This window comes from Nicotiana tabacum, chromosome 12, assembly GCF_000715075.1.
Source record: "Nicotiana tabacum cultivar K326 chromosome 12, ASM71507v2, whole genome shotgun sequence".
NCBI lineage: Eukaryota > Viridiplantae > Streptophyta > Magnoliopsida > Solanales > Solanaceae > Nicotiana > Nicotiana tabacum.
This window is the reverse complement of record NC_134091.1, coordinates 25,306,773-25,330,860: the sequence shown is the minus strand read 5'-3', so window position 1 is coordinate 25,330,860 and position 24,088 is coordinate 25,306,773. Positions and strand designations below refer to the sequence as shown.

The 24,088-nt window shown below is 38.8% G+C and overlaps 1 protein-coding gene and 1 non-coding gene across 7 annotated transcripts; both read right to left on the bottom strand.

The window, feature by feature from the left end:
• Nucleotides 1–3,566: 3,566 nt before the first annotated feature.
• On the bottom strand, nt 3,567–3,673 carry LOC142167687 (small nucleolar RNA R71). Its single transcript, XR_012697775.1, has one exon. It is a non-coding gene; the product is annotated as a small nucleolar RNA R71 (small nucleolar RNA).
• A 13,286-nt stretch (nt 3,674–16,959) lies between these two features.
• On the bottom strand, nt 16,960–23,866 carry LOC107771745 (putative pectin methylesterase CGR3). Of its 6 annotated transcripts, none has more exons than XM_075226247.1 (8): nt 23,579–23,866; nt 23,389–23,478; nt 22,683–22,831; nt 22,500–22,539; nt 21,744–21,782; nt 20,107–20,481; nt 18,716–18,771; nt 16,960–17,379 (listed from the first exon to the last, which is right to left on the bottom strand). In XM_075226247.1, the coding sequence occupies exons 3-8, from the start codon at nt 22,809–22,811 to the stop codon at nt 17,227–17,229; spliced, it is 792 nt and encodes a 263-aa protein (XP_075082348.1). In that variant the 5' UTR covers nt 22,812–22,831; nt 23,389–23,478; nt 23,579–23,866; the 3' UTR covers nt 16,960–17,226. The 6 variants fall into 6 exon arrangements, with proteins under 6 accessions (XP_075082348.1, XP_075082349.1, XP_075082347.1 ...); XM_075226248.1 differs by having other exon boundaries at nt 22,683–22,841; nt 23,579–23,781; XM_075226246.1 differs by having other exon boundaries at nt 22,683–22,835; nt 23,579–23,779.
• Between the last annotated feature and the right edge of the window lie 222 nt (nt 23,867–24,088).

Genomic DNA, 24,088 nt, shown 5'->3' with positions numbered 1-24,088 from the left:
CGTCCAAGAACGACTTCCATATATACCTTGGAGCACTAACATGGAAATAAAAGAACACATGCATGAAGTACGTTTAAGGAATTCCTATCCATTTTTCTTCTTATATATAGCTAATGTTCTGGGGTGTAAAGAGTGGGAACGTGTATATCTTCATGTCAAATATTGGAAACAATTATTAGAATTCTTTGATTAAACATAATGTAGGAATAATTAGCGTACTTGACTTTGTATATATGGATAAGGTAGAACGTTAGGAATTTGGGATAAATCATCCATACGTGTCTGCAGACATAGACAGCCACATGTTCTAAATATTGTAACTTGTTGTCATTGGCTTCTTGTGGAGGTAATAAAGTGAGTACATCGATAACCAAATTATCATGTTTGCTGATAAAAAGAAAATTCGGAGAAAGCATAAGAGTCAATTAATATGTACTTCTATATATCTTCCTATCTGCTCTATAATTTTCCCTATTTCTATTTAAGGTAGAATTTATGGTACCCTTAAGTTATGAGACATAAATGATAACTCATGGAAATGTATCTAAAGTCATTTAGAAATGATAACTCATGGAAATGTATCTAAAGTTAGAAATGATAACTCATGGTCATGGAAATGTATCTAAAGTCTTTTAGGTTATTTTATACAAGAAGTTAAAACTCTATGGATAAGATCAAGTAAAATAGTTACACCGACCAACACTGTCGAATTGTCTTTTTAAGTGTTTCAGTACATTTCCATTTTTGTTAAGTTGCCTGTGTCTAATTGATAGACGCACTCTTATGATCTTACTTGAAAATGAACTATTACTCCATTTTAAGATATTTTTCCTCGAAAAAGTTAAGCTAGCCTTTCTCATTTTACATTTGCCATCTCTCTCTTTTGATTTATCTTCCTTTGAAAATTTACTTACAGTGTAAAGATTTTTCACCAATGTACGTAATATCGTAATATATATATATGGTAAGAGATAGATGGCTAGTATGATAATTTTATGCGTGTTGCATGGAATGCTACAAATATGCATGATTTTGGCCTTTAAAATGGGGCCAAACGGTTCTAAATTTATGAATACAAGTTAAACTAAGAAATTCAACAAATCAAAGTCGTGATTGGTGAATGGCAAAAGTTGGACACTATTGCTTTCGGACATTGATAAGCAAGAATTGACCAACTTGTCCCACTATTGTTTATAGACTGTTCTCTCTTTATGAGAACATATTCCCGCTGTATACATAAAAAGGCCCTTTATCTGTGCTAACACCATTTTCCTTTAATAGGAGTTTAGTAGTACTAAAGTTTTGAAAATAATGGCTTTAGTTCTGAAAGAAAAACTGTTCACTGGTAGCAGTAAGTCATTGCAACGTGGATTCTTCCTATTTTTGTTTTTTTTCTTTTCAATGTCCTAGTGAGCGAGGAGAATGAGAGATTGACGATGGTGGGTCTGAGGAGAGGTAGAAGTAGACCGAAGAAGTATTAGAGCAGGGGCGAAGTGATGTATGGCTATAATTCTATAGTTTCGTACATTATTTGCCTTGCGTTTTATATGCTTTAATGATAAACTATACTTTAATTATGCGTAACGGAGTCTATTTTATGTGTAGGTGAATTGGAGATGAAAGTAGAGCAAAAGGAATACTTAAAGTCTAAAGTGTGCTCGAAAACAGCTGAAAAGAAGAAAGAAAGAAAGAAAGAAGTGAGAAGCCAGGCCTAAAGTGGGCGTTAGAGCAGGCGACGCCAAACCTTTAGCACGCGTTGGAGCAGGCCAGGAGAAGGGTAACGCGAGGTCCACTAGGCTTTGGAGCTGGCGACGCCAGGCTTGGGGCGAGCTCAAGCCGGCGGTAGACCTCGCGAGGCCAGGTCTGGGCGTGCACATTCCTAGTTTTAAAGACTTATTTCGTCTCATGGTTTGACTAGGATTTGGCCTACATGTTTACGTCTTTTCCTACACATATAAATAGACCTAAAAACGCCACTTTTGAGGACTTTTACAACCGGAGGCAAGGATAGCTCGTGGAACAACCATTGGGAGTCAGACTCATCGATTTCTACATCCCTTTATCCTTAATTTATAATTTAATTATGCAAAATACTTTGGATATTGTGACTATGAGTATGAGTAGCTAAACTCAGAATCTAGGGTTTTGATGGAACCTATTGGAGGATGATTTTCCTGTTACGTTAATATAGATTTGCCGTAATATTTTCTCTATTTGTTCAACTATATTATTATTGTTGTTGATTGAAGGGCCCTCAATCGACTGTGCTTATTTAGTGTGTATTACTCGGGAGAGAGTGCATATTTAGGTAGTTGTTGAACAACATCACTTCTAACGTATATGAGGGATCAATACGAAGGGTTTAAAGGTGGGATTAGGGATAACGAAACCTTGGTGTGATCCGAGTGAGCCGTAATTAATGCCAGCTAGCGTAATTCGGGAGAATATGTCTAGTAAATTATAGTAATTACTCGGGAGAGAGTTACGACAGTCAGAGTACTCATGATCGATAGAGAATACTTAGGCAAATTTATAGAAAATGTAGCGAAAAAGATTCCGACAATAGGGGAAATCACAACCTTAGATCATTCCAATTCTTGTCTACAACTTGTAGTAGTTAGTTATTAATTGTTGCACTTTTATTACGTAATATTTAGTTAGTAAACATCCAAATTATTACTTAAATAATTCTGAAGATTGATTGCGTGAGTTCGTGCGAGTCTAGTAGCTGTGTTTGATAGGTTAATTCCATGTGGGATTCGACTCCGGACTTATTAGCCGGAATATATTTACAACGACCAGTTAGTCCTTTTTATAAGGCATAGTTGGGCGTGATCAAATTTTGGCGCCGTTGTCAGGGATTAACGGTGTATTAATTGCAGCTAAAAGAATTGCTAGAATTCTTAGTGTAGTCAAGTTTCTTCATTTTAAACCAAATACATTAAAATTTTAATGTTTGCAGTCTTGGTTGTTACAGGTGTATGCCTAGGAACTCCTCAAGAACTGGTGAATTGTTCGAAGCATTATCAGATCCTGAGAAAGTTTTCAAGGTATTGAATCGTGCAAACAAGAAGGGCAAACAGCAACAGAACTCAACAGAACGAATCAAACTAGACATGGATAACGTAATAAAAAATCCAAATAACAGAAATAATGCGAATGACCCAAACAATCAGGGTGTGGCACCTCTTGTGACAGAAGCAGCCTTATATGATTGGGCACAACCCACCGCCGAAAATCTGGCAACCGCAATTGCAGTCCCTCAAATACAAGCGGAATCATTTCAAATCACAAACAACATGCTACATTTGTTGCAGAACAAGGGACTGTTTTCAGGGTCTTACATTAAAGATCCTCGGCAGCATCTAAATAATTTCCCGTTGATATGTGTCACACAAAGGCAACCTAATATGACATCGAAAGTAATAAAGTTGTTATTGTTTCCATTCTCGGTGACGGGAGAGGCTCAGACATGGCTTAATTCACTCACCATAAACTCCATCACTACTTGGGAGGAATTAGTCAAGCAATTTTTAAATAAGTTCTACCAACCCAATACGACTGCCAAACAAATTTATGAGATATTGAGCTTCAGGCAGAGACCAACAGAAACACTACAAGAAACGTGGGAGAGGTTCAAGGGTATGTTAGTTAAGTATCCACATCATGGAATTCCAGAGCAAATGTTGGGGCAGAGGTTCTACATGGGATTGGCAGACAGCTTAAAGGCCAATGTTGATACATCAGCGAGTGGAGCATTTCTGAGCAAATCATTTAGAGAATGCAAGATCCTACTCGATAAAATGGCTCAAAACTCAGGATGGATGACAAGAGACTCTACGATCACTCATGTGGTTCACTCTGTGGCTTTGGATCCAAACAACTCTATAGCCAAAAATATGGCCACTCTGATGACACAAATGAGTATCCTCACCAAGAAGATCGATGAATCAGGCCAGAAGCAGTAGGTACACATAGTTGATGCGACTAATGGGGGCTTATGTACACCATGCATTAACCAACCATATGCATGCTCATGGAGTGCGGAAAGTGACAACCAGCACTATCAGGAAGATATGAACTATGTGGCCAACTATGGGGGACAGAGGCAAGGTGGTCAGAATTGGGGGCAACAGAATCAACAATATAGATCAGCACAGCAGCAGTACAATAACATCAACAATCTTAGAGCTATGTGACCACAGGGTCAAGTGGTGCCTTACCAAAGGCAACAAGGTTACAACCAGCAAAATCAGCAGTTGCCTTATCAACAACCTCAACAACAACAGATTGTGAGACAAGATGATGGGTTCCCTGAACTTAAGGGAATGCTGGACAACAACAATAGAATATTGCAACAACTAATTGGGTCCTCTAGAAAAATGCAAGAGAGAGTAGACTCACATGAATCAGCGATAAAGGGTATTGAGGTTTAATTAGGATAGATTTCTATGGCTCTAAACAATCATCCCCAAGGGACATTACATGCACACATACAAATCAATCCAAAAGATCAGGGTCTGAAACAGCTTATGGCAGTGAGTCTACGAAATGGTAGAGACCTAGATCTGAAGCAATAGATTGATCGCGAAAGTTGACCTACTAAAACATTTGTGTCAGTACCCATTGAGATCGATTATTTAACAGGGTTAACTGAGGCGACGGTACAACATGCACAAGAGAGCACAAGCAAAGAAAAAGAGGTTGCGAAGGAGAATGAGGTAGCACAAGAAGCAATAGTAGAAGCAGTGCCTGAGCAAGATAAAACTCAAATCACATGAAAGAAGTGACCTACAGCACCATTACCGCAGAGATTAGCAAAATATCAGAAAGACGATCAATATAAGAAATTCATGGAGATGTTGAAACAAATACAGGTGAACATTCCACTGATTTATGCATTGCGAGAGATGCCTGGGTATGCCAAAATGATGAAAGATTTAATGTCTCAGAAATTTAACTTCCAAGACATGTCCATTGTTACATTGACAGACTTGTAGTGCAGTCATGACGAGACCCATAGCTGAGAAGTTATCAGACCCAGGGAGTTTCACAATCCCATGCATGATTGACATCTATGCTTTTGCTAAAGCATTGTGTGATTTAGGGGCCAGCATAAACTTGATGCCCTTGGCTATCTACAAAATGTTAGTGATCGGGTCCAAGCCTGCACTACTATTGAGTAGCGAGGATGGTCGATGCAGTTTTACCCAACAAGGTCCGGATCGAATCCACAGGGAGTTAATTGATTTGGAATTAGGTTTATATCTAAGTCTAGATACGTGTTTTGTTCCTAATTACGCTTCCACACATTTTGGTTTTGATTCTATTTCTAATTCTATTATATTGTATACAATGATTAAAGCTAAGTACAATATTTTTTTGATATTGGTTTTCAAGTGTTTAAAAGGACTAGGGTAGTGACTTCCACCTAGGTGGATATCTAACGGGTAGCAAGAATCTAGGACAAGCTTGATTAATTTGGAGTCGTAATATAGCTATCACACCCAAGTACTCACTCTATACCTCTCAATAGTTTGAGTGATTTTGCTCAATTTGGCTTTTTCAAGTCCAAATGGGTATTCATACAAGTCACGTGATATTAGCTCAGGTCGGGTATTACTATCTCTAGGTGTAACCCTTTAATTGGGGCTATCAATTTCTTGAGTTCACCCCAATTCCTTGTTAGCCTAGTTTTCCTAGACTTAGTCCCTCTTTCTCAAGAAGAGACTAAGTCATAAAGGCATGAATCAGTGTTTGCAACCACTAATTCTACAATTCTAGCAAGAACTGAGCTAAATATCACTAACCCATAAATATTCAAGCCCTAAAATTCAGTACCCATTAAATACTCACACTAGGGTTGGGTGACAACCCTAGCTATGGGTCTAGCTACTCATAGAAATAGTAGAAATCAAAGATGAAAAGAAGATAAAATTCATAATACTAGATTAAAAGATGAAAAGCTAATGTTATAAGGTGAATCTAATATAAAATTGCCCAAAAGGGAAGTTCCAACTGTCTCACGTGCTCAGCAAATACACACCCCTCTCTAAAAATGACAAAAAGTTCTATTTATACTAAGCTGAAATTTTCGGACAAAAATACCCCTGCGGAGGTTACGCGGTTGCGTACTTCTGAGCGCAGCTGCAATCTTGCTTTAACGGACGCGTAATTCTGATCACAATCCGCGTTCTTCACTTCTAGATCTGGGTTGAGCATGGTTTTGCGGACCGTGTAATTTTCATCGCGGTCGCGTAGGAGACTTCCGCGGCCGCATAATCTTGACTCGGACCGCACTTCTTGTTTTTACTTAAAATGTAATCTCTCTGAACCTCAGCAACCGCGGTCCGCGTAATTCCAATCGCGGCTGCACAGGTACTTTTGTGGCCGCACCTTTCTGATGCGGTTCGCGTTCATGTTTTGGCCCAAAAATCCATCTCTCTGAATCTTCCTTTCGCGGCCCTCGAAATAGTGCTCGCGACCGCGTTGTAGCTTTCGCGGACGCACAATATTTGTGCGGTCCGCGTTTCACATCTTTTTGCCTAGTCTTGGTTTTTTTGTTCTTTTGTTCAAGTTTTGAGTCCTTTATGAGTTGATTATGACTCCTTTGGCTCATTTTGAACAATCCATGCAGGCAAGCATATTACATTAGTTTCTGGGAATACCTTCACGTATTTTTGGCCCTAAACACAAGTAAAAGAGAGCAAATAATAGGTTAAAATCCCTACTTATCAGTTAGGCATAGGAAGAGCTAGACCCACGTCCATGTTACTACAGCTAGCCGACCGGACAGTGAAAAAGCCCTTTAGTATCCTTGATGATGTATTAGTCCAGGTTGGGAAGTTTGTGTTCCCAACAGATTTTGTCATTCTAGATTGTCGGATTGACGAGGAGATTCCCATAATTTTGGGAAGACCATTCTTGGTCACTAGGAGAGCTTTAATTGACTGTGAAACTGGAGAGCTCAAAATGAGACTAAATGATGAAGAGATAACATTCAACGTGTAGAAATCTATGCGGCAACCAAGTGAATTTGCTAACTGCTCTCTAATAGAAGTCGTGGATGTAATTTTGGAGGAGGAAGATGAGACCTTGAATGCTAAAGACCCTCTAGCAACCTGTCTCTTGAACTTAGATAAAGTAAATAGAGAGGATTTGGTGGAGTGGGTGTTGTCTCTTGAAGGCCAAGGGTTTTGGAAAAGAGAGCTCGAATTTGAGCCTTTACACTCAGAAGAAAGAAACATTCCTCCAACTAAGCCATCGATAGAAGAGCCACCAAAGTTGGAATTGAAACTGCTACCACCTCACCTTAGGTATTCTTTCTTCGGACCTAACTCAACTTTACCTCTTATTATCTCATCTGGTTTGTTAGATGTGCAGAAAGAACAGCTTTTGCAGGTATTGAGTGAGTGCAAAACTGTAATTAGTTGGACCATTGCAGACATTAAGGGGATCAGCCCGGCCTTCTGTATGCATAATATTCTACTGGAAAATGGCCACAAACCTTCCAGAGAACATCAAAGAAGGCTGAACCCCAACATGAAGGAAGTTGTGAAAAAGAAAGTGATAAAGTAGTTAGATACGGGGATCATTTCCCCCATCTCCGACAGCAACTAGATCAGCCCAGTCCAATGTGTGTCTAAAAAGGTTGGGATGACTTTAGTGCAAAACGAGAACAATGAGTTGATACCAACAAGAACATTCACGGAATGGCGAATTTGTATGGACTACAGAAGATTGAACAAGGCCACCCGAAAAGACCATTTTCCCTTGCCGTTCATTGATCAAATGCTAGATAGATTGGCCGGGAAGTCCCACTTTTGCTTTCTGGATGGATACTCGGGGTATAATCAAATCTCCATTGCCCTGGAATATAGAGAGAAAATATCATTCACCTGTCCATATGGCGTTTACGCTTTCCGGAGGATGTCGTTCAGCCTATACAATGCACCTGCCACATTTCAAAGGTGCACGATGGCCATCTTCACGGATATGGTAGAGGACATCATGGAGATCTTTGTGGATTATTTCTCGGTGGTGGGAAACTCATTCGATGATTGCCTAAGGAATTTGAAAAGAGTGCTGAAAAGATGTATCGAGACTAATCTGGTGCTCAATTAGGAAAAGTGCCATTTTATGGTACAGGAAGGTATAGTCTTGGGGCACCTAGTGTCGAGTAAAGGCATTGAGTTAGATCGTGCAAAGGTTGATGTGATCGAAAATCTTCCACCACCCACTTCCGTCAAAGCAATAAGAAGTTTCCTTGGCCACGCCGGGTTCTATAAACGGTTTATAAAAGATTTTTCCAAAATTGCTAATCCCTTGTGTAAATTAATTGAAAATGATCACCTTTTTGTGTTTTCTGATGACTGCAGGGTAGCTTTTGAGGAATTGAAGAAGCGGCTAGTAACGGCACCTATCATAGTTTCACCTGACTGGGAGCAACCATTTGAGCTGATGTGTGACGCAAGCGATTATGTTGTGGGAGCAGTACTTGGGCAGCGCAAAGACAAAGCCATGCATCCAATATATTACGCAAGTAGAACTTTGAGTAGTGCGCAGCTAAATTACACAGTGACCGAGAATGAGATGCTAACAGTGGTGTACGCATTTGACACATTCAGGTCATACTTGATAGGCTCGAAGGTAATTTTTTATACTGACCATGCTGCTCTCAGGTACCTAATTGATAAGAAGGAGTCAAAGTCGCGCCTGATTCAATGGGTGCTACTGCTGCAAGAATTTGACTTGAAAATCCGTGACCGAAAGGGAACGAAGAACCAAGTGGTTGATCACTTGTCTAGGATGGAAGGAGCCGAAAAGAAGGTTGAGGGGGAAGCGATTGTGGAGACTTTCCCGGATGAACAACTACTAGCCACAAGTCTTGAGGTAGCGCCATGGTATGCAGACATTGCAAACTACCTGGCAAGCGGTATTGTTCCCTATGACCTTTCCTCTGTTCAAAAGAAAAAGTTCTTTCGTAACTGTCGCATGTATTATTGGGATGAACCTTATCTATTCAGGATTTGTGTTGATAACATGATCCGGAGATGTATCCCCGAGATAGACCAATCTTCTATTTTGCAGGATTGTCACGCGTCAACATATGGTGGCCACTTCGGGGGAGTAAAGATAGCTGCGAAAGTGCTGGAGTCGGGCTTTTACTGGCCGACATTGTTCAAAGATGCACACTTATGGGTGAAGGGTTGTGACGAATGCCAATGAACTGGAAATATTTCCTGCCGACATGAGATTCCTATGAACCCAATTCAGTAGGTAGAAGTGTTTGATGTACGGGGAATCAATTTCATGGGGCCTTTCGTCAGCTCATACGAAAACAAGTACATAATCGTAGTTGTGGACTACGTGTCAAAATGGGTGGAGGTTGCAGCGTGCCCTACAAATGATGCAAAGGGGGTAATTGGTTTTTTGAGATAGAATATATTCACTCGATTCGGCACTCCAAAGGCAATAATCAGTGACGGAGGAACTCACTTCTGTAATCGAGCCTTCGCAAAGTTGTTAGAAAAGTATGATGTACGCCACAAGGTTGCCACCCCATACCATCCACAAACGAGTGGGCAAGTGGAAGTCTCGAATAGAGAGATAAAGAGCGTTTTGACAAAGACTGTGAATGCGACAAGAACGGATTGGGCGAGAAAGTTAGATGATGCACTCAGGGCCTATCGTACCGCTTTCAAAACTCTAATTGGCATGTCGCAGTATAAATTGGTGTTTGGGAAGACGTGTCACATACCAGTGGAGTTGGAGCATAGAGCTTTATAGGTATTGAGGCAGTTGAATCTCGATATAGAAGTTGTGGGTGCAAGTAGAGTCATAGAGTTGCACGAGCTTGATGAGTTTCGCTACCACACTTTTGAGAGCACAAGACTATACAAGGAGAGAATGAAGATGATGCATGATAAAAATATTCTTGAGCGGAGTTTTAAACCCGGAGATATGGTATTGCTATACAATTCAAGATTGAGGTTATTTTCGGGCAAATTAAAGTCAAGATGTTTAGGACCATTTTGTGCGGTAGAGATTCACCCCACAGGTGTCATAGAGATTGCTGCAGAAAATGACTCTCACACATTTAGAGTCAATGGGCACAGGTTAAAACATTATTTGGGCATGGATGATGCGAAAGTAGTGATGGTGGCTCATCTGCTCGAGCCACCAATGTTGAGCGAACCTTAAGTGTGATTACTGTGTTGTGCCACGACATTAAATCAGGTGCTTCATAGGAGGCAACCCATTGTAATGTTGTATTCGTCGTGCCGCGACATTAACTAAGGCGCTCGTTGGGAGGCAACCAAATTCGTAGTTGATTTTTAGTGTAGTTAGAATTTTTCTTTTCATTTTTAGGTACTAACAAGTTTGTACATGATTTTGGCATGCCGTACGGAGCACTGTGCGTCGCCTGAAGGAAACCTGGTATTGGAGCTCGCCTCGCATGGGTTGAGGCGAGGTATAACAGGCGATAGATCTCGCCTCGCATAGGTCTACGTGAGCTGAAACTAGCGTTATATCTGGCTTCGCCAGGTAAAAGGCCAGATGGTTCAAGCGACAAGCCTCGCGCAACAAGCCCTCTAGCTCACGTAGGGCCTCGCGTCGCGAGGGCTAGGGCGCGGTAATCATGCAGGTGGCGCCAGGTAAGTATTTGTCAGGCTTATTTTAATTTTTGTTCCCATATTTGATTCTAACTCCCTCAATTAAACGCCCAAAACAAAACAAAAACATAAAACCCTAACCTAAAACACTTCACTCCTCACAAAACACTCACGCAGATACACTGCCCTCACACACTCACGCAACACTGCCACCCCTACCCCTCCTAACTCCATTGAAATCAATCGAGCTTCTCCTATTTCCTTCACTTGCAACAGCAGGACCAAGGCAAATTCTTCCTCTTAAAGCATCTAAGGTATGATTTTTATCACCTTCCTTTGCAATTTCGAGTTGGATGAATGTATGAAATTAGACACAAGATTTGGGGGTTGTTCTTCATTGTAATAATGTGTTTGTGTGTCCCAACCCCATAAACCTCATAGGAATGGTGTTGCTATTGCATGAACATATGGTGGTACGGAATGCCCAAGCCGATTTGGGAGGGTGAGGCAATCCCTCACCCCTACAAGCACTTCCATGGCACTAGTGCATGCTACGTGTTTGCTATAATGTCTCAATGGCATTCCTTGTCCCCATTGGAGCCCGAGTCTCCGGGATTAATAGACTAGTGTTATGCAGTCATCCACGATGTTAAAATCTTAAGTGTGGGGTGCCTCACTGGTAGCCCGATGCTTCGAAATTGGAGGAAGCACCCATGTGTGTTGTTTGATTCTCATGATTAAGAAAGTACGAGGTGAAGTCTGAGTAACCTCAGTAAATTGGGCAGGACCATGTATGTCATATCGTAATGCAGTTTTTACTGTTTGATGATTACTTGTGACTATGCCTCCGAGAAAAGACACTGGCAAAGGAAAGGCTACTTCTACTGTTCCGGCTAAAGCATAAGCGACCTCCGCACCTCCCCCAAAGAAGAGAAAAGGGGGAGAAGCTACCTCCAGTCAAGGTGAAGGAGCACAAGTTGTGGCAGCTGTAGCAGCCATGCGTCCACAACCCCAAGGCCAATGGGAGTTTGGCATTAGAAGCATACCTCCGCATACTAAGGATTGGTACAGGCGTTGTAGGCTTAAACATGTACATCCGGAAGCCGCTATCCATGAGCGCCGACTGAAAGCAAAGTACCAGGCTATTTGGAGGGGCATCCATGATTTGGGGTTGAGCTATGTCTTTAAGAACACATGGGATATTAATCTTAATCTAGTGCGGGAATTCAATGCAGGGTTTGATCCATAGGATATCGAACAGTTGGTGTTGATTCGTGGATAATTGATAAACTTTTCAGCCTCAGCCATATGTAATTGTTTTGTGCTCCGGATGTTCCTGTGGAGCCATTTGACTACTTAATTCGTTGTCCTACATATAGAGAGTTGAGACACACGTTATGTGGTGTCAATTCTACGGCAGTATGGATCCTTGATAAGAAAACAAATCGGCACAAGTAGTTCCCCAAAAAGAATATGAGGGCGGAGGCTCAAGTTTGGTTGAAACTGATTAATGCACAGCTCCTACCATGCAATCATGACATGCTCATTAGATGAGAGAGGACTTGTGTGCTCTACTTCCTCATGGCGGGTCAAAGGGTGAATGTGGGTCATTTGATCCGCTACCAAATGCCTTCGGTAAGGACGAGTAAGAAGGTCGATCGAATGCCATTTGCCAATTTTTTGACTCAGTTCTTAAGACACGAGGAGGTTGAGGAGTCGCCAGAGTTTGACCACAGCATTGATCAACCCATACGACAGATGGACATTACTAGCATTCGGGTGAAGGAAGAGACTGTCATGCCATCATCGACAAGTGCCGAGTGCAATGCTCGTGATGATAGTTTTATGGCCCATTTCTATGGGATGATGGATTTGCAGCTGAGGATAGGAGGTCGGCCGGCTACTATAGCAGAGAGGGAAATATTAGAGGAGAGGTTCCCGCTCAATGATCATGCTCAGCAACTGGTTGGGCTAGGTGATGGATACAGACTCCCAGATGATGAGGATATCAACACACCTGAGTAGTCTGAGACCGAGCCAGAGCAGTCAGATAATGAGGATGATGAGGAGGAGGAAGCACAAGATGAAGAGTGGGTAAACTCAGAGGATGAGGGCGACGATGCAGCATGACCAGGGAGTTTTTCCTTACACTCTACTCAGTTTTTCTTGCTTTGTCATTTTGTGCATGCACTGAGGACAATGCATAATCTAAGTCTGGGGTGGGGACTTGTAAATATTAGTGTTGCTTAGTTATTTGTTTTATTTTTTAGTAAGTATTGTCTTTGTTTTAGTTGATTGTTTAAAGTATTAGCTTAGTTAATTGTTTTAGTTATTTGTCGTTAAAAATAAAAATATTGGACTCTACTCTTCCCAATGATGGATCTCCTAGACAGTTTTCTTGAGGAAAGTAAGTCTAAAGAAAAAAAGAAAAAAAATATTTTCTTGTAGGTAGTGTAGTAATTCCTCCTTGGTTTTTCTTTGGGTCGCAGTTCTTTTCCAAGGGCTTTTAGTTGAACCGGGTGTAGTTAGTTTTAATTTTTAGGAGTAGGAACCACGGGGCTATGCATTTAATTGCAGCAATATCTCTTAGCTTTGTTATGCCTTGAGAATAGTTAGTACTATGGTTATGACGCTTAGGCTCGGTTTTTTACTCTAGTATAAGTACCTTAAATCATAGATTCTTAATTTTGCTTAACTGCTTGGACTGGAGTGTCGCGATGAAACCAATCCTGAGTGAGTTATGTGCCATGTCTGTGTGAGGTTTGTATGTATTCGGTACATTACATTTGATGTCTAGAACTTGCCCTGTGTATGCGCAGAGCGAAATAGTAGTCTTGTTCAGTCTAGGAAGTGATATAGGCATTTCTTTGTTAAGCCAGATATATATAGTTTACCCACCTAAATGTTATGTATCGTACTTAACCCCTTTGAGCCTATAATCATGTTTCTTTGGTAACTACATTATAAGTCGTACCCATTTGTTTGAATTGACCATTAATTTAAACCTTGTCATCGCTCATGAGCACTTGAATTGTGATGAATTATATAAAAGTTAAAGTGTGAGGTGGTGGGTTGGCTTTTGAATGGAACAATTGAAATGAGGAGAAAGGTGCATTGTCTTGAAAAAAGAAAAAAATGTCAATAAAAGCCACTTGAAGAGAAAAAAAAATGAGAGAAAATTGATAATAGTGTATTGTATGAAAAATAATTCCCGGTGATGGTGGCCAGTGATATACTTGTGCTTAAAGAGTATGGGGTAATATAAAGTGAAGTTAAGGTGGAGTTTTGATTTGACATAAGTATGGGCTTGAATGTTAAAGTATATGTATTAAAGTGCTTAAGAGAGGTGTAGTCACTTATATCCAAATATATCCTACCCGGCCCGCAGCCTACATTACAACCAATCAAAGTCCTATTTGATCTTAGACTGAATAAGCTCGATTAGTAGAGTATTACACTACGGGCAAGCCTATGGTGCATTATTTGTATCATATGAATGTTATTTCTGAGAGCGGGTGAATTTTTCCTATCTTGAGTTCCTACGTTCTTAAAATTCATTGTGTGTGGAACTGAGCTCTTTGTTGGGTGAGGGCATGTGATTCATAAAGGAAATGTAATGTCGTTGACCTCCATGTTAGAGTAAGTAAGTGAATTGTGAATAAGTCATGGTATTTGTGAGTCAAATCTTGAGGCGAGGATGTTACACCTTGGTGCTTAGACTATTTTAAACATTCTTGGTGTAATGAGTTAAGGGAATCGCTCAAAGAGGTTGTGTCTGTAAGTGTGGTTTGATTGCGCAAGGACGCGCAATATTTAAGTGTGGGGTATTGATGTGTGGCTATAATTCCATAGTTTCGTACATTATTTGCCTTGCATTTTATATTCTTTAATGATAAACTACACTTTAATTGTGCGTAACGGAGTCTATTTTATGTGTAGGTGAATTGGAGATGAAAGTAGAGCAAAAGGAATACTTAAAGTCTAAAGTGTGCTCGAAAACAGCTAAAAAGAAGAAAGAAAGAAAGAAAGAAAGAAAGAAGTGAGAAGCCAGGCCTAAAGTGGGCGTTAGAGCAGGCGACGCCAGACCTTTAGCACGCGTTGGAGCAGGCCAGGAGAAGGGTAACGCGAGGTCCACCAAGCTTTGGAGCTGGCGACGCCAGGCCTGGGGCGAGCTCAAGCTGGCGGTAGACCTCGCGAGGCCAGGTCTGGGCATGCACATTCCTAGTTTTAAAGACTTATTTCGTCTCATGGTTTGACTAGGACTTGGACTACACATTTATGTATTTTCCTACGCATATAAATAGACCTAAAAATGCCACTTTTGAGGACTTTTGCAATCGGAGACAAGGATAGCTCGTGGAACAACCATTGGGAGTCAGACTCAACGATTTCTACATCCCTTTATCCTTAATTTGTAATTTAATTATGCAAAATACTTTGGATATTGTGACTATGAGTATGAGTAGCTAAACTCAGAATCTAGGGTTTTGATGGAACCTATTGGAGGATGATTTTCCTGTTACGTTAATATAGATTTGCCGTAGTACTTTCTCTATTTGTTCAACTATATTATTATTGTTGTTGATTGAAGGGCCCTCAATCGACTATACCTATTTAGTGTGTATTACTCGGGAGAGAGTGCATATTTAAGTAGTTGTTGAACAACATCACTCCTAACGTATATGAGGGATCAATACGAAGGGTTTAAAGGTGGGATTAGGGATACCGAAACCTTGGTGCAATCCGAGTGAGCCGTAATTAACGCCAGCTAGCGTAATTCGGGAGAATATGTCTGGTAAATTGTAGTAATTACTCGGGAGAGAGTTACGACAGTCAGAGTGCTCATGATCGATAGAAAAGACTTAGGCAAATTTATAGAAAATGTAGCGGAAAAGATTCCGACAATAGGGGAAATCACAACCTTAGATCATTCAAATTCTTGTCTACAACCCGTAGTAGTTAGTTATTAATTGTTGCACTTTCATTACGTAATATTTAGTTAGTAAACATCCAAATTGTTACTTAAATAATTCTGAAGATTGATTGCGTGAGTTCGTATGAGTCTAGTAGTTGTGTTTGATAGGTTAATTCCCTATGGGATTCGACTCCGAACTTATTAGCCGGAATATATTTGCAATGACCACTTAGTCCTTTTTATAAGGCATAGTTGGGCGTGATCACGAAGCTATGTTGGCCCAAGGGTGGTCAAGTGATCACCCTTCGCCGAAAAATTATACTACGTATAAGATAAAATATTGCTTGTTATTGATTAAAAATAGACTTTGAACACCCTTGCATAGTCCGCTGGCAAAGGGTGTTCAAAATTTGAACATCGTTATTGAATTTTCTAGCGTCGCCACTGTATTAGAGAGAGGTGATTAGGCAGGACATGACGCATCTTCAGCTTACCGAGGACATGACCTTTGATAGGCTGATATGGAGGGCAATGATTAATGTATAAGACTAGTAGGTAGTTGGGCATCTTTCCTTTCATTCCAGTATTAATAGCGTTATTCTAGTATTTCATATTCTCAGAATTTTATTGCTACATGATGTTGCTTGTGTTTTGGTTGTTCTACTATCTTGCTATTGCTACTGTTTCCCTGACTTTTATACTACTGCATTTTTTCTTTATACTGTTGTGATTTTGCAGGCTTGCTTGGAGCCGAGGGTCTATCGGAAAAGCCTTTCTATTTGCACAAGGTAGAGATAAGGTTGTGTACTACTACCCTCCCAGGACCCCACTTGTAAGATTACACTGAATTTGTTGTTGTTGTCATTGTCGACCTTTTAGCCCCTTAATTTCTTTTTGAATTGAAAGCTCAAACCTTTAGAAAAGTGGGTTGAGTATTTGAGATGATTCTAGTATGGTTCTACACAGAGAAAAATGACTGCAACCATGTCATTTAAAGTTTCAAACTCCTACTCTGGATAATAGGTTTCGCATATTTCTTTTTAGGTCTCACATTTACTACAGTAATGCAGGAAAATATCAGCATTTCTTTGATTACGTATTGATACTCTAATCAAATTCAATTTCTTTAGCAGTCTATTGATCCACTGGCGCTCCCATTCAAGTAGCTTAGAGATAGAGAAATTATTTTGACTTCCATATACTGATTTCCTACATGAGTAGGTGAATTTCCGTTGCATCATAAATAACAGCAACGAAAAGTTTTTTTTTTAGGTGTATTCTGAGCCCACATTTCGACTAGCAAAAAACCAAAAAAAGAAGAAGAAAAGAAGTTAGACATGGAAGCAGAACATAATATAGAGTAATTCATTCCCAATAAATAAACAAATAAACTGAACAAGGAGATTGAAAAAACAAGAAAGAGGAATATAGAGGATGTATATATCATTACTTGACAAAGTCTCCCCTGAAACAGCAATCTCCCATTTGCAATTAATCTGTAACAAGCTGCTGAAACCCCATATGCATTTTATGATAATACACTAAGATGGCATACTCTAACATTTTCTAGGAGACGCGCGCTTCTCTGAAACAACTTACCAACAAGAGCTGAAGTTGTTATAACATGTCTTGACCGCATTCACAAGCTATGCACGGTTCTTAATTTTTGTGTATGACCGACTACGTATAATGAAATCAACGGTAAGATCTCAGGTGAAAAATTTGGCAGCTAGGAACATATGATTTCTTCAAAGCAGCTAGCTCAAACTTCTTAATGGCAACTTCATTTTCCTCTAAACTTGTTTGAACAAAATACCGGACCCACCATGTTGAGCTCCTCAATTTGGCCTTCGGGAAGAACATAAAGCAAAGGTGGAAGTTGGCATCAGGTTCCAAAGTTAGTGAGTACTCTTAAGTCAATATAGTATCAATTCTTTTTTAAGGAAAAAAAGAGACAGAAAAAGATATTATCAGGAGCAGGCATTTCACTAAGATATTTCACTTTACAACTTCGGCTGCTGATTTTGTTGGGGTAGCACCTTTGCAGCATGAAGTCTGTGCGACAAACATATAGACAAACAATATTTCTTTTTTATATGGAAAAAAAATGACTTTTGACATATAGTGACATGCACTGCATGAATGATGATCAATGATATGAGGTTTCAAATTAGAAGGTGATTCATAGAAACTATTATTTTGTATGTACAATTGGTATGAATAACATGTTGTTTGTGTCATTGTTTAAGTGATTTATGCTCATCGCGCGCATTGATATTACTATGGTATAATTATGTCATTTGTGTTTGTTTTGTCTTTCTCACTTCCAATGAGGAATGTCATGTTTTTCATTTTGTTATTTGGTGTCTGGTGCTAGATTTTAAAAGCATGAAACAAAACTTTTACAGCAACAGAGCTTTTTGAGCTCATCATTATAAAGGAAAAAGTAACATCAATATTCTGAAAACAAGAGTTTTGAGATGAAACTAAAATGAAGTCTAGAACATTGTATCTTTCTAACTTTCTGTATTAATTATTCAAGTGGTACTTTGTCGTCCTTTCAATCCGATATCAATTATACAAAGTGAGTGCTCTTGTCACAAGAGACTCATCATCCCTCTCGAAAGAAGTTACCAAGTACCATCTTTAATTTTATCCCTGATGTAGTCTATGACACTATGTTCAATCATAGTTTTCAGCATAATCGATCCGCAGGCTTTTACTCCATCTCAGTTTTGGTGATTGATTTCTACGGATAAGTGTGAGTTTCGAATTACATTGCAGAAGTAATTACCCACAGCTGTCATTCTTCTTAGTACAACGTAACCACCTAAAAGTTAAAATTGGATAATCCAAACTACTATCCTTCACCAAATTCAGGGTGACCAATTGCTACACCACCTCTAAGGTGCACTCAAATTTTCTCACGGCACTATCAAGAATTTAGATCAACTAAAAGTTAGAGAGCAAGATGGGATTAATCTTTTCAAATCAGATGCTAATATGACCCCCCCCCCCCAAACAAACGCCCCCCACCCCAATCCGTAAGATGTACTAATAAAAGGGTCAAAGGCTCCTAATTCCAACACATTTGCTCCGCACCACAAATTTATGAGATACATAAATAATGTGTAGACACTGTAACAAAAGATATATGTATACGATGCAGGAGCATGTCACTTACCAGCCCCCCGAATCTGGACTTATCTGCAACCTTAACTTTATGATGACGTGGATAACCTGCAATTATCAAATGATGTGGAATAAAGGACGTAGGTATGAAAAGGCATTTATAACTCCTTAGAAAGCTTATGCATAGAATGATATGGTTAAAAGGAGAAAATTAAAGGAGTTAACAGCTCTAAGAAAGCAATTAGGTAATCAGAGTCTCCACTGCATCAAAATGAATATTACTCCGTAGAGGTCAACTGACCAAAAGTCATACAACAACAAAAAGCACGCTAGCATAATTGAAAATAAGCCACATTGCATTGTTTTGGAACCAATATCGAACTACTCATGCAATGGAGAGGGATATGGAGCTGTCATCAAACCTAATCCTACTATCACCATATCATTCTTTAAGAATATTACACACAATATATTATCACTGCTAAACGGGAATAGAGACATAATGAGTTCTAATTTTTTTAATAGTAGTGACGAATTCTTACATAATTCAGGAATGAATTTGTTCTTTTTACTAAAAAGAAAGGAAAGGAAAAAGGCATGTTGTTTCTGCTGTATTCTTCCACTATACACAGGTTATCTCTTTAGTTATACACTGACCCTGGTCACCCGATATTCTACCATTTGTTGTATCTCCTAGCTTTCATGCCTGTTATATTCATTTGAAGAAAGAATAATTAGCAAATGCCAATCTAAAAAGTTTCTTTACACGTTTAGACACAAATGTCCTCTTCTTTGCGTGTGTGTAGAATCCAACAATTGTCCTTAATCAATTTCATATCCCTGCTTTGAAATCCTACAGATATTCAGCTATTCTTAACTTGGGAATGGTGCATGTATTTTTGTCTTCTGCAGCATTAACTATATTGATTTCAAGTGGTTTCTTATTACAGGTCTAATTAGTTGTAGTTTCCTTGTAATTCCTTCACTTTTAATGCTCTTTACTCCTTTTGCAAGAATGGCTACGTTACTTAAAAACCTCTCCTAGTCAACTTTGTCCTACTTCCAATGAGAGACTGCATACAACATTATTGGACCTAGTATAAAAGGGGGATAGAAACCTATTCAGCATCAGTATGGAAAGAAACCAAAGTAAGACAACAAATAGTCAAATTTCTAAATAGCTTTCTACCAAAGAGAGTGCGATAGTGTGACCAAGTACTGAAAATAAAAGAATAAGTTCCCGAATTAAAAGACCTATCTTTCTTGGATTTAGATAAATATTCCCACTCATATTACTGTACCCCGAAAAGGCAAGACTAAAAAGAGATCGACAGGAAGTGAAGGGTAGGAAGCTGCTTAGCTCAGACAGTACAACGAATGCAAAATATTCTTCCATTTTAGATTGTCCATTTTCTAAACATAACAGCTGATATAAACTCTTACCTGTGAAAACAACAAGTCCATCAGATGATACCCTGGCCAATTCGGGGAGGGTCCTATTGAGATACCTTGGAGACAAGTAATCCAACGCATCTGAGACAATCACAAGTGAAAATGATTTTGCGCGATATGGAAGAGGAAATTTCATATCAGCCACGCGAACGATGCCCTTATGCACGAGTTTCTTGCAGAAATGACCTGCATCCTCTATATCATATGGTTCTATACCCCAAGCTTGAGTATCCTCCTCTTCTAACAATCTAGCAACTACCGAGCAAGTATCAGGGCCAACATGCAGCACCTTACGCATGCTATCTCCATATGCTTTCTTCAGAAAAGGAATGGCCTTTTGAACCTCTACAGTACATGAAAAATCCCCTGCACAGGTAAAACTGGTTCAAAAACTCGGCTGTAATGTACAAACAGCTGTAACTTTCTCTTCAGAAATATCAAGTCAAAGAAACCAAGGCACTATTACCCAAATTAAACTAACGCAATCACATCTTCTAGTAAGCAAGATCGGAAGTCAGTAGCTCCGCATAAAGACTATATAGAGATTCTTGATAGGCATAATGCACCGTCACTCCACCCACCTAGAATGATAAATGATAGTGAATTACCAATCTTGTTACCTATTCTACGCCCTTGAGTCAAGTGATGTACGAAGTGTGGGGAAAAAGAAGTTTGCCCATCAAAACCACAGTTGCTCACCAGACTGTTGAATTATTCAGAGAATCAATAAGTGAACAGGAATCCCGACATGCTTGATATTAGTTTATTGAAGCAGCTATATAGACTGACTGTGTAATAACAATTCACATGAATTGTAGCATGGAACACAATAATCCGGCTGTATGTCATGTACAAAGGCATTATTTTTGAAGTTACAGTTAGATGGTTCCTACTTCCTACTATACTCTGAATGAGCTAAAAGTAGAAGCAAGAAATGCATAACATGCTTGTCCGAGTCTTCTTATCGTAAATATTCAAAATTATCATTCAAGTAAAGCTCCGGCAACAGCCCAAAAGCGACAGGAGACTTGGTTATCAGTAAGTACCAAACTTAAATTTTTGAATGCATACATGAAGTGATCAATTCAGAGGCGGATCCAGGATTTCAAGAGGATGGATGCACTATTGTGAAGATGTGGATTTAGAATTTACATTTAACGAGTTTAACTTTAGTATCTACCATGTATCCACTACACTTTTGAAATTATAGGTTCAAAATTATGTTCTTTTTAAAATTTTAGTGATTTTCACGTATATATCTATACTCCGTGCCGAAAACAAGACCGTCCGGAGTGGGATTTGAACCACCAATTTCACTCGTAGAGGTGCCCCAATGATTATTGCACCATAGGAGTCTTTGAGTATGGGTTCACGCACATATAATTAAGTAATTTTCAAAAAATATAACATTATTATACATGGTTCAGGGAGAGGTATATGGGTTCTTGTGAACTCATACCCTAAGACTTAGATACGCCCCTTGTGATCATGGATATATAATTAGAGCCAATTTCTAAACAAGTAATAGAAATGTCTCTGCACTTTTGTATATAACATAATTCATGTGTCATTTGAAAGAGAAATATGCCGTAAACTCAAATCCTTCAGAACAATGCATGAGAAATTACCTTCCACTCTACTGATGCCTTTAATACTGCCAAAAGTACCTATAAGCAATGATAATCCTTCAATCAGCATCAAAGCAAAGTAAAGAACAATATGTAGAGGCAGAAGAAAACGTTCAAGCTGAGATAAGGAACGCTTATTAAGTTACCTGCATGACCATTACTGACAGCAGAGACTCATTTAACATTGATATTTTTATTTAGAAAAACATTCATCAAAAGATGAGGTAAGACCAACATTTTGTTTAAAGAAAAGAAAAGGACCACTACTTTGTTTGAAAATAATATTACGAAATATGTCAAAGATGATTCATATGCCTTCTACACATCTTCTTGTGCATATGCTGAGGCCATGAAACTATGTTTCAACCATCTTCTTTCCTTGAGAAGGTGAGACTGATCATGCAGAGTACTCGTATTGTCTGCTCTTTTTAATAGTTATACAGCTTTCTCTAAAGAAATAAATTGTAGGGAGTCCTCCAAATGAGCTAAAGGGTTTAACTACTTTTTCATTTAAACTAGAAGTTATAAACCTATATCACCTGTAATGCCCCTAGTTCAAGCATACGATACCCAACATTATTGATGACAACAAGTACAAGCAATTCATAGAGAATCTAGGAGTCAAGTTTCATCACAGACCTCCAGTACTTAACAATCAGCTTAAATATCTGTTCTCTTTCTCTTTCTTTTTGGCCTTTTTACAATAAATTCAAATATGAATTTAATTCATGAAATGCCAAGGTTCCGGGTACAAACCTGTGTCACGGTAAAAGTACCCTATGAGAAGAAATGCTCCCTGAAATATCCAAAAGGCAAAATAGAATTACAATTACAGTTAAAATGAAAATTTGAGTCTAGTTATTTTCCAAAGGCTATCAACTTGCCATTCAGAATAATAAAAGTTAATAACCATTAGTATCAGAAGCTGAGAACAAGTACCACAATAACAAGTCCAATTGTTAAATATGGGGGAGATCGTGTCTTTGAGCGAATTGAGGCTTCTAATGAAGCAGCTCCGCCATCTGCTACACGTCGAGATGGGTTGATAGGCCTCCTTGACATCATCATAGGTTCCTTGCAACCAAAGACTAACTTTTTCTGCGCAATGTTAGAGGCAAGTTCTAATCATTGAAAATCGTTCAAGAACATGTAATGTCAAAATCAAAACTAGATACCAAAAGCTGTAACATTTCTGGTAGCTTTAATTTTTTTTGCACAAGTGTCCAAATATGGCATTATCTCAATATTAGGAAAAGAACCGGCCATTTAAGAAAACAATGATGGGAATTATGGTGTAACATGTGACTATTGATTTATTAACCACACACATGAAAAGAAAGCTAAAAGGGTGCCAAGAAACGACACAAATTTCAATCATTTACTACAATAGTCCAACAAAAAGAGCAAAAAGGACCCATTTCGATGTGAGGAAAAATACAATGATTAGTATTATGGTGAAGCACATAAACGATAAATTTAAAATCATTAACCACACCCATGAACAGAAACTAAAAGGGGGTAAGAAAGAGACAAAAAATTCAATCTTTTACTATAATTAGCAGACAAAGGAGCAAAAAAACGTCATTTGGACCCATTTTTTATACAATGGGAAGAAATAAAAATAAAAAGGAAACATAATTTGTACCTGAATCAGTAGTGAACAGCGTTGAAACCCGAAACAAGATCTGTAATTTACAGTGCTTTAGTAATTCTTGGTACTCGTGGATATGTATATCTATTGAATACAACAATTGGAAATTTTTTTTTTTAGAGAAAAAGGTGATATTCTTGATTGGAGATTATAGATTTGGAAAGTAAGGCGCGTAAGGGAGAACCTGCAAGATTAGTAAATTTGGCGCGTCGGAATTGGAACGGTTGTCATTCAACGGCTTTGCTCACACTTCGGAGCTCCGATTCTCATAAGACTGCACAGAGTTATCCTTTGTTACTAACTGAGCTTTGTTAATAGCAAAATGAATGAGTTATGAACTAAATAAGTGTCTAAGAAGAAGTGTATAGGTTCAAGAGTTCATGAAAGCCCAAGTAAAAATCACTTGACACTGTAATTTTATATAACATTGATTTTATACATAATTATTGAAAAATATTGTTCCCACGTAACTATTAGTTTTATTTGAACTAAAATAAGACAAAATGAAAAAAGTTCTAAATGGTGGATAAAAGCCATTATTTTTAATATTTTCTAAAATGCACTATTATGTATTTTGTGTTGAACGGACGACGAGATGAATGTTTAACCTTAGAGCATGATAAAAAATAAAAAAAATCGAAAATAAATATATTAAATTTTTTCAAATAAAAAAATAGAAGTATAAATATATTAA

Excerpts from the sequence above, each read along its gene's own strand:
- LOC107771745 (XM_075226247.1), bottom strand. The coding sequence starts at position 22,811 with ATGATGATGTCAAGGAGGCCTATCAACCCATCTCGACGTGTAGCAGAT. Across the intron at positions 22,540-22,682 it reads CAATTGGACTTGTTATTGTG|GGAGCATTTCTTCTCATAGG; the intron begins GTACTTGTTCTC and ends TGGATATTTCAG. Across the intron at positions 17,380-18,715 it reads AGTCCAGATTCGGGGGGCTG|GCCAAATTGAGGAGCTCAAC; the intron begins GTAAGTGACATG and ends TTCTTCCCGAAG.